Genomic DNA, 13329 nt, shown 5'->3' with positions numbered 1-13329 from the left:
CACCCCCCACCCCTCACGGACCTCCCCTGCTCACGCTGCGTTTTCTCGACCCCGCAGGCTACGGGCACGCCGCGCCCGGCACGGACGCGGGCAAGGCCTTCTGCATGTTCTACGCCGTGCTGGGCATCCCGCTGACGCTGGTCATGTTCCAGAGCCTGGGCGAGCGGATGAACACCTTCGTGCGCTACCTGCTGAAGCGCATCAAGAAGTGCTGCGGCCTGCGCCACACCGAGGTGTCCATGGAGAACATGGTGACCGTGGGCTTCTTCTCCTGCATGGGGACGCTGTGCATCGGCGCGGCCGCCTTCTCGCAGTGCGAGGAGTGGAGCTTCTTCCACGCCTACTACTACTGCTTCATCACGCTGACCACCATCGGCTTCGGGGACTACGTGGCGCTGCAGACCAAGGGCGCCCTGCAGAAGAAGCCGCTCTACGTGGCCTTTAGCTTCATGTACATCCTGGTGGGGCTGACGGTCATCGGGGCCTTCCTCAACCTGGTGGTCCTCAGGTTCTTGACCATGAACAGCGAGGACGAGCGGCGGGACGCCGAGGAGAGGGCGTCGCTGGCCGGGAACCGGAACAGCATGGTCCTGCACATCCCCGAGGGCGCGCGGCGGGCCCGGCCGCGCTGCCAGGACGCGGCCGACCTGCAGTCCGTGTGCTCCTGCACGTGCTACCGCCCGCAGGACTGCGGGGGCCGCGCCGCCGCGGCGCAGAACTCCCTCAGCGCCAAGCTCGCCCCGCAGTACTTCCACTCCATCTCCTACAAGATCGAGGAGATCTCGCCAAGCACATTAAAAAACAGCCTCTTTCCGTCCCCCATCAGCTCCATTTCTCCCGGGTTACACAGCTTTACTGACAACCACAGGCTGATGAGACGGCGGAAGTCCATCTAAGGTGTGGGGAGGCAGAGAACGAACAGAAACGTCATTTGTCATATTAAGCTCCATGGGCCCAACTCGTCTTTTCTTCCTTATTTATTAATTATCCTTTATTATTATTATTATTATTATTATTATTATTATTATTATTACTATTGTCATCATTATTACTTTCGCTCCTCCTTCCTTGGTTTCATTCCTTCCCCACCTTTCCAGCGAGACAGAGCCGGCCAGAGGGAAAAGACAGGCCCGTCCTCCTCTGAAACTCGCATCTGAGCATGACGCATGGATTTCTTCCTCCCTTCCCAGCAACGTATGCCTTACATTTCTCCCCAGCCCGCCCCAGCTCAGGGGTGGCTTTCTCATGACAGGTGTGAGACCAACACCAGGAGACGGAGCCGAGAGGATACCCAACCCAAAGTTGCACACCAGGCCCGTAGCCTTCAAGCGCTCACCCACAGTGGTGTCTCTGACCTAACTCCTTTCTTCTCCTGTCGTCCCCAAGGAGTGGGTGGCTGTGCGTGTGCGTGTGCGTGTACACGTGTGTGGGATGAGTGTGTGCACGAGTGCGCACGCAAGTGTGCTTCTGTGTGTATGTGTATCATGTGACAAAATGGAAAGTACCAGGTATTCATTTCTTTTCCATCACACAGTTTTGTTAATAGCTTGCTTTCAGCTGCTTCCAAACGAAACAGGAAAAAACCCACGAGGTTTTTGATTTATCATCTTACCAAATCAAGCATGTTCCATGAGCAGCCTTTATCCCAGATGTGTCATGACCATATTTTTAAAATGCTAGGTTCTAAATTATATTAGCTTCTTTTTAGGGGGGTGGGTGGGCAGGAAGACATGGATCAGTTTTAGCTTGCCAGTTCAAAAATTTTTTAAAAGCATGCACTTTGTTAAACTGGTATGCATTATCAACACACACACACAAAAGACAAAACTAGCAATGGAATAATCAAACGCCAACGATAATATTAATTTATTAAAGACATTTTTAATTTTATCATCTCCAGTTCCAGCAATTTACCACGCAACTGGAAGTATCAGGGTAAACTGGAAAATTGTTGGAACAGCAAAATACCTATTTTATTATTTCCCTCTTATTTATATGATGACGATGGTGATTTATGCAGCGTCTACCTGCATGAATAAGAATTACCGTTTGGGATGCGTGGATGAGAATGGGTATTAGTAGGTGGATGTGGTTTCTTTTCCTAATTAAAAAAAAAAAAAGACAGGGCATTCCTCCTCATTAAAAATATATATCTGTATGTGTTTCAAGAAAGACGGTCTCTAATCGCATTTGATTTGTAAATAAGGGGAAGATGCTAGCATGTTGGTCTCAGGAAGAGTTCAGAGGCAGGAAGCTGTGTCTTGGCCTGCTGGGAACTTGTCAATCTCAGGGGACAATTTTTCTGAGTAGTGGAGAAATTCCTTCCCATTCTCACTAAAATTATGACCCAGAAGGGAAGGCCTGTTACTCTCCTGGGGGACAGTTATGCTACAGATGGTACATTGGAGGCCCTTGTAATGACAGGAATAAAGGAAAGCCTGATCTCCAAATTCGCAGAGGGGACTTACGTTTCCCCTGTCACCGTCCCTACCATGTCTAAAGATCATCATCGCATACTCCTTTTTCATAAGGGGGACGTTCATGGCTCCTGATGGAAACAGGCTTTGGCTGTGCTGTTCAGAGGGAGCAGGGGGACTCCCCGTGGGATCGTCCAGAATGGAGGATTTGCTCTCCAGGAAGAGTAAACCTAGAAGATTTCTTAAAGGAGACGGCAGCAAACGCTGCCAGCCCCAAGCATTTGGGCCATTGGAACTGAAACTCAGCACTGAAGACTCCTCTGAAAAGGCGCATACTTTCATGGCACATCCCGATTGAAAATGGCCCCATTCGTGCAGAGCACAGGGCCTATAAAGGAGGAGTCTGGGAACCTCAGATTCTCTAGGCCAAAGTGGACGGTTATCAGTCTCCAAGGTCTGTATCAATTCACTTGTCTTTTAAGGGTTTTGTTGTTGTTGTTTGTTGTTTGTTTGTTTTTAACTTTAGGGCTCTACCGTCTTTGCAGAAAATAGAAACAGTTGCTCTTTATTTTTTTCTCTTGGAAGAGATTGTTGGCTGGAAGGGATCCTAGGTGCAAAAATACTAATGCATATCTGCAGTGCTTTATGCTTTGGAAGAGGCTGTTTGGAATATGGGTAGGGTTCCTCCTGAAAACCTTTGTAAGATTTGCCCTCAAATGGGTGTGTGTGTGTGTCGGTGAAAATCTTTGATCTATAGAAGAAACTGAGGCACGGAGAGGATGAGTGATTTGCTCAATGTCACAGAGCTGGTCCTTGACAGAAATGAAAGAATAGCTTCACCTGGACCCCAAAAGGTCCAAGGAGCTGACTCCACCACACCATGGCACTGTAATTCAGCCCTCAGGTGAGGGAGCTTGCTTCTCTTTCTCCACGGGTCAATGCACCAGGCCTTGGAGTCAGTCAGAGGAACGCCAGCTCAACCTGTCATTCAGGACTGGTCCCCACTAAGATGCAAAACGGTCATGAAGTGGCCTCCTCCTCCTCGACTCCTACCAGTGTCCAGGGACCCCTCCCTGCCCAGGGAGACATAGACAATGTTCCATATTCTTTATTTCCACAGAGTTGATTAAGGATTGTAGGACGAAGTCTTTTTTCTGATTGTGTGATCACCACTGACTTAAATATCTGAAACCACTTGGAATTTGTCTTGGTTCTGTATCCCTCCTGCTTCCTTGCCCTTTGCCACCAGTTTGGCCCTTTGCAGGACAATCACGGAGTCTTCTGAAGTTCAACATCCTTGTTTATGCTCAGTGTTCAGGGGGTGGAGGTGAACCTCAGTTTGCTTTCCTTGTGGCATCCATCTTTTTCGCTGATGGTCTGTCTGTTCCCTAGCATGGCCCCTGGCCAAGGAGTTCTGCAGACACAGTGATGACGTGCTTTCATTGGGGCACTGAGTCAGGGGTCTCCAGGGTTCTTCTCTGGTGGTAAAGTGAGACTGGGGCACCTGTAGCGCATGGCCACCTGAGACCTGCTCATCCAATCAGCACTAGAATTCTCAAAGGCCAGGAGAAAGCGCAATGTGAGTCACCTCACTACGCTCGCTCATTTTCAGAGGGGGACAGTGAGGTCCAGAAAGGGTGAACACATATCTAAGGCCACTCGACCAGAACAGGTCTCCCCCTCGTTTTTCCTTCTCCTCCTTCCCTGGCTGCTTGGGTCCCTGCTGCTGCTTACACGGTCTGAAGAGCCCTCAGTGCTGGGCTTTGGAGCATCTCAGGCCCAGGTGTGTCTTCCTCCCTCTCCCACCTGGTGATTTCTTTCTTTCAGCCCGGGTTTCTCAACCCCTCCTTCCTGTTAGCCGCGCCCATTCAGTGAGGGGAAGAAACCACATCAGATCGTGTGGATACAGAGTTCACCTGCTAGAATGGGCTGAAATTCCACCAGAATCATAGGACGTTGGCCCACCACCCAGTCCCAGGGGTGGGGTCTGGAAACCAGCTCGCCTTGTAGATGCTTAAAGAGAGTTCAGCCTCTCGCTTGAGTGTCTTCCAACTGAGACCGCAATGCATCCACTCCATCAAAGTCAGGAGGAAAAGGACAATGGTATTGATCGCAGACAGCTCAGGGCTCAATGCTTTCTAGAAACTACCCTGTTTTAATCTTCATCACACCCATCCTGGGTGAAAGGTGCTGGCATCTCATCGGGCCGTTCTGTTTTTCACCTAGCAGTGAACCAACCTGTCTGGCTTTTGAGATACCTGGTGAGCTGCAGAGCTGGGATCAGACCTCTTTTTTCCATCTGCACCCTTCTGTCCTGAAATCCAGGTGGCAGCCCTTTAAGCACAGTGGGCTGCCTGGTGCTCGAAATTTAAATGCTCTCTCTGAAGCATCTGTTGTGCTGCTGTGCATCACCGATTGTTAGGGGGTGCCCAGGCTTCTGCCTGATCACAATAGGTCATTTGCAGCCCAGGAACCCCCCGGGTCCCCAGCCTTTCCAGGAGAGGAAGCAAATGGATGCAGACCGCTGCCCAGGAGGCCCTTCTGTGTGGGTGCTCATTAAAACCCATCCATAAAAAAGGAGATTGACTATTCATCTGGGCTCGCCGTTTGTTCTCTGCACACAGCTTTGATTGGGAAAACACCTGGACAGTAAGTCAAACCCACAGATAGCCCTGGCAGGCCATGTTCTCTGTCTCATCCTTGTGGGTCCTGATTCCTAGTGACAGAATGGTTTAGAGGCACTTGTGTCTGTGGGCATTGAGTTGGAGAGGGAGCCAAGGGAGCAAAAAAAAAAATGATCAAAAAGGAAAGTCACCATCACTGACGTTTATGGCTCCATTGCTCTATTCAATCTTCTTTTTTAAATAATAAGCCTTAATTAAGATACTGGTCAAGGGCATCCACAGAGGTGCAAGGTCTGAGACATGGAATGTGTCCATTCTATTAGGGCAACGGACGCCGTCATCTGGGAACACTCCAGTGAATCGAAGCTTTGCTTTGAAAGGAGTGTGACTTGGGGCCTTTTGCCTGGGGGTCTAAAGTGTGTTTCTTCCAGAGTCATGGTTCATGGGAGACCCTGGAAGCATCCCTGGCAAGGTAAAGTGGGCAGGGCAGGGACCGCACCCACGCGGCCTGCTTCCCCGGGCTGCTGGAAGTCACCTCGCCTGCCTAGGTCTCTGTAGCTTCCTCATCGACACAATGGGACAGGATTTATGAGCACTTAGCACAAAATGAACTTGGCCTGGATGTTCTGGTTACTGGGCACATCTAAAGGCTGAGCCACCAAAAAGAAAACCAAAAAATCACTTTGCTTGGCAGGGTGCTGGGAGCTGGGAAGATGGAGGGGGAGCAGGCAGTGCCACCAAGAACAATGGTGACATCATGAGAATCAAGGCCCTGTGCATCTCGGGTTCCCTAAAGCCCTGGGCATACGTCCATTTTATGTGGTTCTTTCTCGACCACACTTTGGTCAAGGCTGCTGTTTCAGGGGGGGGAAAACATTATATTACCATGATTCCCCACCCCTGCCCACTTTGTTTTGAAAACTCCAGATTTACAGAGAAGCTGAAAGAAGAGTATGATGCACTCCTCTAGAACTTCCACCCAGACTCACCAGCCTCCAGTAAACTGCTGCATTGGCTTAATCCTCTCCCAGCCTCCCACCCTGCCACCCTGCCACCCCCCCCATTCACCCTCAGGGGTATTTGGAGGATGAAGTGACGTCTGCACCTTTCAGGTGGTTCAGCCCAAGAAAAAAGTATTGATCTCCCAGGGACAAGAGCATCTCCTAGATAGCAGTGCCGTTACGCCCCAAAGAAATGGAGCGTTCACATAATCTTTATTATCTGAAATATAGCCCACCTTCACATTTCCCCAGTTGTCCCAAAAATGCCCTCCAAGGATGTGTGTGTGTGTGTGTGTGTGAATCAGAGGCAATCCAGGAGCACTCCCACACTGCTTGTCTGGTTGCCGCAGACTCCCCCAGTCTAGCACGTTCTCCATCACCGTTTTTGTCTTTCACGGCATTGCCATTTCGAAGAGCCTGGGCCATCTCTCTTGTGGGAAGCCCCACGGTCTGCTTCTGTCCGCTGGTCTCCTCAGGTTAAGGACTTTTAGGCAAGAAAACATTGGCCGTGACTAACGCCTTTGCCATGGCCAGCTCCCTGGAGAACTCTGATTACCTCTCATTGTAGGTAAATGAGTCATATTAAAATGTCTCCTCTGTTAGAGACACTCACTGACGCTTCAAGAGGGACGGCCATGAGTTCCTGGATGCCGGGCCTCATTGTCAAAGCTGAGCAAGGCGCTGCTATTTCGGACTTTTCATGTGGGTCTGTCTTTTGTGCTGAGCATCAGTAGTCTGTCCCCCAAGCACCTGTGGGGATAAGCCAGCTATAAATAGACACAAAGCCCAGTGATATTCTCTCATCAACTGTGAAGCTGGCTAGCAGGCGTACCCCAATAGGGTGGTTGTAAGGGTCCCTGTGAGCCTGTTGGGGGACTTTGGCACCCAGTAGCTTCTCAATGAGTGGTGATGATTGCTAAGCCCTTCCTACAATCAATCATCATAAAAATGTAATTTTGTTACATCAGTGTGATTTTGGCCACGAAGGGCTATATTTTGTGACCTCTTTGAGGTGTTTGTGCTGGCAAGTTCCATAGCACGGCCTTCTCAGTTCTGATAACATAAAGCAGTCCAGCTGCTGTGGCTAATATTTCATTTTGATCAAGAAAAGATGCCCGCGCATGTTCCCGCCTCTGAGCCTCTGCCAATGCTGTCCTGCTACGTGGAAGGTCTCCCTGCTACTCCCCAGCACGGAGCCGGAGATGGGAGCATCTCACTCATCCTTTAAAAGCCTCTTCTGACCTTTTGCCCACTGATGGACTCAGCGATGCCCTCCTCTGGGCTGCCTAGTCCTTTCTGTCATGGACAAACCTATTGGGAAGCAGACTCGATGGCCCTGGTCTTGGGAACTGCACGTGCTGGGCGGCACCAAGGAGGGACTAAAGACAATCAGCATCCTAGCTTCTTGCGTAAGTGGCCCTTCATCGCTGCTATCAAGGCCTGTCCTAACTGCAGCGCAGGCATGTCCCACCCCCTGGAAACCAATGCACAGCCATGTGACGAAAACCTATCACCCCATCACGAGCTATCTAATGGCACGTGCCTGGCAGAGTTGAGTGTACCATGTGCAACAGGGCCATGAGCTGTCCACAGCTGGGCATTTCCCATAAAGCGGGTGATGGGGACGTCTTCAGATTCCAGGAACGCACTTGTGACATTTCACCCTGCAGTGGGTGAGCACTGTGATGGGAATGTCACCAGAAGCCAGGTCAGCACTGTTTTTTCATGGACGTGCTTCCAGCAGAGGCTGAAGAGTGTGGGACCTTGTGCAGTGAGGGACAGGGTCCCCCAGCCTCGGCTCTGCACCTGCCCGGCACGAGCTTGGGGCTCTAGACAGAGGCAGGGGGCAGACTCCTTGTCTCCATGGCACAGCCTGGTGGGCAGAAACTACTCAGATCGTGGCATCCCACACCTGAGACTAGCTTCTGCTGTTCGTAGGTGGGTGGTGGCTTTGCCTCTCTGAGCCTTAGCTTCCCTACCTTTATACTGGAGATTATAAATAAACCCCGTTTACTGCACAGTGGCAATGAGATCTGTACGTGATGACATTTCCTGGGCACCTACTGTGCGCCCAGGGCTGTGCTAGTGTCCTCATACGTGTTTGCATTTCTCGTAAAGGCCCGGCCAGGTTTCCTGGGGCCTTTGACTTGAGAGCAAACTATGGAAAGGAAGTGATTGGGTCTGGTCGAGGAACTCAGGCAGGGCTTCACGGAAGAAGGGGCTTTCGGTCATCTTGGAGGAGCGCCTTGAAGGAGCAATGGGCGCTGCTTTAGGCAGAGGCCAGGCTTGTGGAAAGGCACAGAGTGGCAGGGCAGGGAACACGCACTTCATCCAGTGGTCGGTGGAATCCCGCCCCAGAGCCACACCCAACAGATGCGACGGGTCATCGTCAAGGCCCTTTGCGAGCCGGTCACAGCCTAAGTCATTCGGGCTATTCTGCTCCAGAACCTTCCATGGCCCCCAGTGCCCACACAGGAAGTTTATTTCTAGGTCCTTCGCTCTGACAACCACAGCGCGAGTCCTGGGCTTCCACCGAAGAGCTTTCCATCCGAATGCCCCTACTGGGTCCTCCTCCGATCACGAAACTCTGAAAATAGGTCCTGGAGTCTCACCAAATTTCAGTTCTCTGCAGTCTTGTGGTTTAGCTGGAGTTAAGTAGTTTTATTTTTGTTCTGTTTTCTCTTGTGGACATTAGCGCTAATTGGCGTCTGGGACTATTTGTGGGTGAGATCTACTGGGTCTTTCACCTAAGCATCCTGGGGACCTGTTCCAATGAAGTCTTCTAAGAGTTGATCAAAGATTTGTGTGAAAATAACAAGAAAAATGTTGTGTAGTTCTAGGGCTCACTTGGCATGAAGAATTTGCTGTTTCCTGATCAACTCTAAGGACAGCAGACTTCGGGAGTGCCTGTGGCCAGGGCCTCAGGGACTGATGTGCCTAAGGCCTCGTGGGGACCCGAGATGCTCACATGGGCTCCTGCTCTCCTTCTGCATCTCTGCTGGAGTTGGGGCCTCTTGGGGGTCTGGTGCTGAGGGCAGGGTGCTTTGAGTGAAGGTGTCCGCAGAAGAGCCAGGGGTGTCTGCTGTTGTGGGGAGTGCTGGTGGCTCTGGGGTGAAGGTTCATTGTCTGTTTTTAGACCTCTGTTCTTACTGGTGTGTCTGGGATGTGTCAGGACTCATTGCCAAGGTCAAGGCATCTCCTGGTGTGGAGCTGACCCACAGGCATTGCAACGTGGGGCTCTGGGCAGTGGCGGCTGAGGAGAGACTTCGGCTGGATGGAAGGAAGTCCAGCCTCAAGAATGTGGCTTGAACCAGGGCTCAAACTGGTTTTGTCATTTGCCGTGTGACGTAGGGCAAGTCACTTCACTTCTCTGGGCCTGAGTTTCTTCTCTTCCAGATAAGGGGGTTCGGCCAAGGTCCCCAGTTTCCAAGTCCCACTCCTGCCGTCAGTACCTCCCCTAGACACCTATTGCCACCAACTCTCTCCCATTTGGACGCTTTGTTTTAAAAATGGCATCAGGGTCTTTACAACCAACAGCTCTGTGCGGTGCATCTCTGCTTAGTTTCCTTGATAGGTTGTCCTACATCCTGACTCCACAAGGTGCCCTGTTCTAGAGAGAAACCCCGGCCCGCCGGGGCCGTGGCCGTGGCCGTCCTCATCTATGGGGCTCACCCTCACTTGCTAGAGGAGGGTTAGGACTCCCTAGGATCTGCCTTCCAGTTAAACCTGAGCCCAGCTTTGCCTTTCCACGCACCTCTGCTCTTTCCTGCCACAGCCTCTGTTTGTCCTTATTTCAGGATGTCTTTAATTTGTGGAGGACCTGTCCCCCGCTTACAGAAGCCACAGGCGCCAGTCGCCTCAAGTTGACTGTCTTTGCCCTGCTTGGGGGTGAACCATGACGGGGCTCAGACCTACGTGCAGTGCAGCCCTGTGCAAATGCAGATTGTCTGACACACACACACACACACACACACACACACACACTTCTCTTTGCTCATCTGTTCTTTGCGCTGCGTGTCCACAGTGTCCCCCTGCTTGGGGCAGAGGGCCCAGGCATCAATGGGGTGAAAGAGCTTCTGCTGAACCCCCTCCACGGTTGGCGCTGTGTCTTCTGGGCAGGTCACCTCTCCTGGGAGGCAGAAGTGAGAACAGGTTAGGAGACTTCAGTGTTCCGACGCGGCATCCTCGTGACCGTACCCCATCTCTCTGAGCCTTTGTTTCCTCACCTGTGTAGAAAGGCTGTGGAGGAGTGGGATTGTTCCGGAGGCTCGGAGGTGGAAAGCCCTGGCCTGTGGAGGCTCCTGGCTTCTCTGAAGCTTCGTGGGACACACAAGTTGGCAGGGAACTGGGGAGGCCGTGGCTTTCCTGTCAGCTGCGTCTCCCTGACTGGTGGACCATCGGTCCCAGCACAGGCGGAATCGGGCTGGAGGGAAGACAGGAGGATGCCTTTGAGGGCCACGTACCTTTTTACTTGGGGAGCTTTCCATGCTGCCTGTCTTCCCGTCACTCTTGGCTCTTAGCTCCAGCCTCTCCAGAGGCGCCTGTCTGGCTTCTTGGAGACCTCCAGCATCCAGAGAGCGGCTACTGGTTGAGGAGGGAGGTCTGTTTGGTTCAGCTCTAAGCCTTGGCCACTAAAAACATCAAACCTCAGCCTTGCCTCTTCCAGCTCCTTAGCATTGGGTGGCGGAGGCCTTGGGGCCTTGGCAAGCACCCGTGTGGCTTCCCCCTTCTTTCCTCTTTGTAATTGGGCCATGTGGCCTTGGGCACATCACTTCCCAGCCTCTCTTACAAAGGATGAAATGGGCAGGTGAGAAGCGGGTATGTCCCAGGTGGGCTGGTGAAGATGAAAGGACATAAGGGTCATTATATACCAGGCTTTGGGTTGGCATTTTGGGGGAGGGGTGAGTCTGGAGGCCAAGTCGTCCCGGCCTAGGGTTCCTAAGCTGGGCCAGCCCCTCCCTGCCCGGACAGGTTTCAGGCACAGTTGTCCTCCAGCCCTCCGACATCCAAAGAATCAGGTTTCTACCCAGCTCCTCTGACTTTTCCATCTGTGTTTCTCCTTTGTGGTCCCAAATCTCAGCTCCCAATGGGCCAGATGCTTGGCGACAGTGTGGGTGGGACTTTTCCAGGGAAACCAAAGCCCACCTTTCTCATGATAAACCTTACAGAAAGTCCTAACCTTTCCTTAACCCAAGAGGACGAAGCAGCTAGGGCCCCCTCTGTGCATTATGGCGCGCCGATTGAGCCATTCATTCAGTGATTATTTAGAGCTGTGGGCACCTGCCATGACCAGCCTCAGTGCGGGCCCTTGTGATACACTGGACAGTCCAGGTCCCTGGCCTCCTGAGGCCACAGTTCCAATGGACCACATGCTTCCAAGAGGCCCGAGGTCTGGAAAAAGGGTCTGATGGGCAGGTAGTGGAACCAGAACACGCCTCGGCAATCGCCTCATTTTCTCGAGCTGAGTTTTAGAAGTTGGGTAGAAAAATAAAAATCCAGTGCAAGGGAGAACAGGATTGGTGGGAGCCCCATGAAGCAGAACCCACAATTAACACAATTAACAAGACTTCTCTGTAATTTGATGGCTCCTCCGAGAAGAACACCCTCCTGAAAAAGGCTCATTATATATTTGTTTATTTGGCCCACAAATAGCATTTTGACAGCCGTTGGGGACTGGAAGGGACCTCCAGAGGTCATCTCAGTCCACCCTCTGCTTCATCAGAAATCTCCATGGAACAGACAAGGCATTGGAGTAGGTGAAACTTGGTGTTCTTGAGCAAAATTTGGGCAGGAATACGGACTAACCCCAGCTGGAATATCTGAGGCACTCTCGCATGTCCTTAAGTGATCCGCAGAAGGTTTGCAATTAAACAAGCACAGGAGACACAGGCAGAGACACCAAAGACAAGTAGGGTTTGAACCACTGCATTAACAAGGAGGAAGGATTTTCTGTCTGCTCCCAGCAGGCCAAGACATTGCTGATGCTCCCTCTAAGATGTACAATTTTTAACTTCAGCCAACTGTGTACCCTTGTACCTCAACACATTAAAAAGAAGACAGGTGTCACTGGGAACCCCAGGCATAGAAGTTAAGCTTGACTTAGTTCTAAACTCACATCCATGAATGAAAATGATTGGCACACACATGCAGGGGGTTCATTCTGGGGGGTGGTGGGCGTGGAGGTGCAGACCCTCACACATTCACTTGGGACGTGCGTGCGTGTATGCGCTGACTGGGTATCTTTGGGTCTTTTTGTTGTTGTTGTTTGTCTGTTTTTGGCCTTGCTGGACATCTTCATGATTGAGTGTAGGAGGACCTGGGTTTGTCCTGATGGGGATACTGCTGCCGGGGACCCTCTAGAACAGTCCCCGGGGAGGGGGATGGAAATCAGGAATTTCTCCCCGAAGCTGGGTGAGCTTGGCCACATTCCAGGACGATGGAATGGTTTGTCCCGAGTTCCTAGCAGGGACCCACCTGCCCACGTTGGTGGGAGTTTGGGATTTGGACGACAGGCCCAACTGCGGCCGAGGCATCAGACCTTTGGTGGAAAGCCGTACCAGGTGTGGCCAAACCAGTGATTCCGACTGGACCACAGTGAACCAAATTCAAAGAAGCCTACTGTTAACTGTTACTGTCTGTTTTCCTTTGTCTATCTTCTCTGGCCTTCTCCGCCTGTGGAGAGGGCGCCTTCACAAATGGCCTTAGAATGCCGTTCTGAAGCTTAACAGAATGAGACAACCATCAAACGAATATCAGAGGTATTTATTCTCGCAGCTTATCTGAAGAATGAAAAAAAAAACAAAACAAAAAACAAAAAAAAACACAAAACTGTATGACCAATGTTTACAAGTCCAAGTAGACATCCAGCCCATGTAAAATATGTAATTTATGCAACAGATTGCATCTTTCTTTTGTAACGAATGCACTAAGCAACCCTGTATATATTTTACAATGTCTTTACAGAAAAAGGAAGAATCATTTACTGTAGTGTTGTAAAATAATGCACTTTTCTAATTTTTTCATTAAAATCTCTATGGCACGTTTGCAAATGTGTCTTGGTCTTCCTTCACTAAAAAAGGGTGGGTGATAAAAGCCACGCTGACACAGCCTCCTCCGGCCTCAACCCCAGTCGGAAGGCTTTCTAGAGCGAGGGACAGAGAACAAGACGTGCACCTCACTGCAGGCAGTACTTTCTCTTACAAACCCCTGCAAAGACCTCACCAGAGCTGACACCAATTTGCTGATTTTTGTTTTTCTTTTCCGGCTGAGGAATCTTAGTTCAAAACA

The 13329-nt window shown here is 51.1% G+C and overlaps 1 protein-coding gene across 1 annotated transcript in view; it reads left to right on the top strand.

Moving 5' to 3' along the window:
• The window catches only part of KCNK9 (potassium two pore domain channel subfamily K member 9), a 79212-nt gene extending 66126 nt beyond the window's left edge, over positions 1–13086 (top strand). The window contains exon 2 of the mRNA XM_019624054.1: positions 58–13086. Within this exon, the coding sequence (XP_019479599.1) occupies positions 58–896 (839 nt within the window). The 3' untranslated portion in view covers positions 897–13086. The remainder of the gene's footprint in view (positions 1–57) is intronic.
• Positions 13087–13329: the final 243 nt, after the last annotated feature.

This window comes from Hipposideros armiger, unplaced genomic scaffold (genome assembly GCF_001890085.2).
Source record: "Hipposideros armiger isolate ML-2016 unplaced genomic scaffold, ASM189008v1 scaffold_574, whole genome shotgun sequence".
Taxonomy (NCBI): Eukaryota; Metazoa; Chordata; class Mammalia; order Chiroptera; family Hipposideridae; genus Hipposideros; species Hipposideros armiger.
Note: the sequence above shows the minus strand (reverse complement) of the source record. Positions and strands in the feature narration are given on the sequence as shown.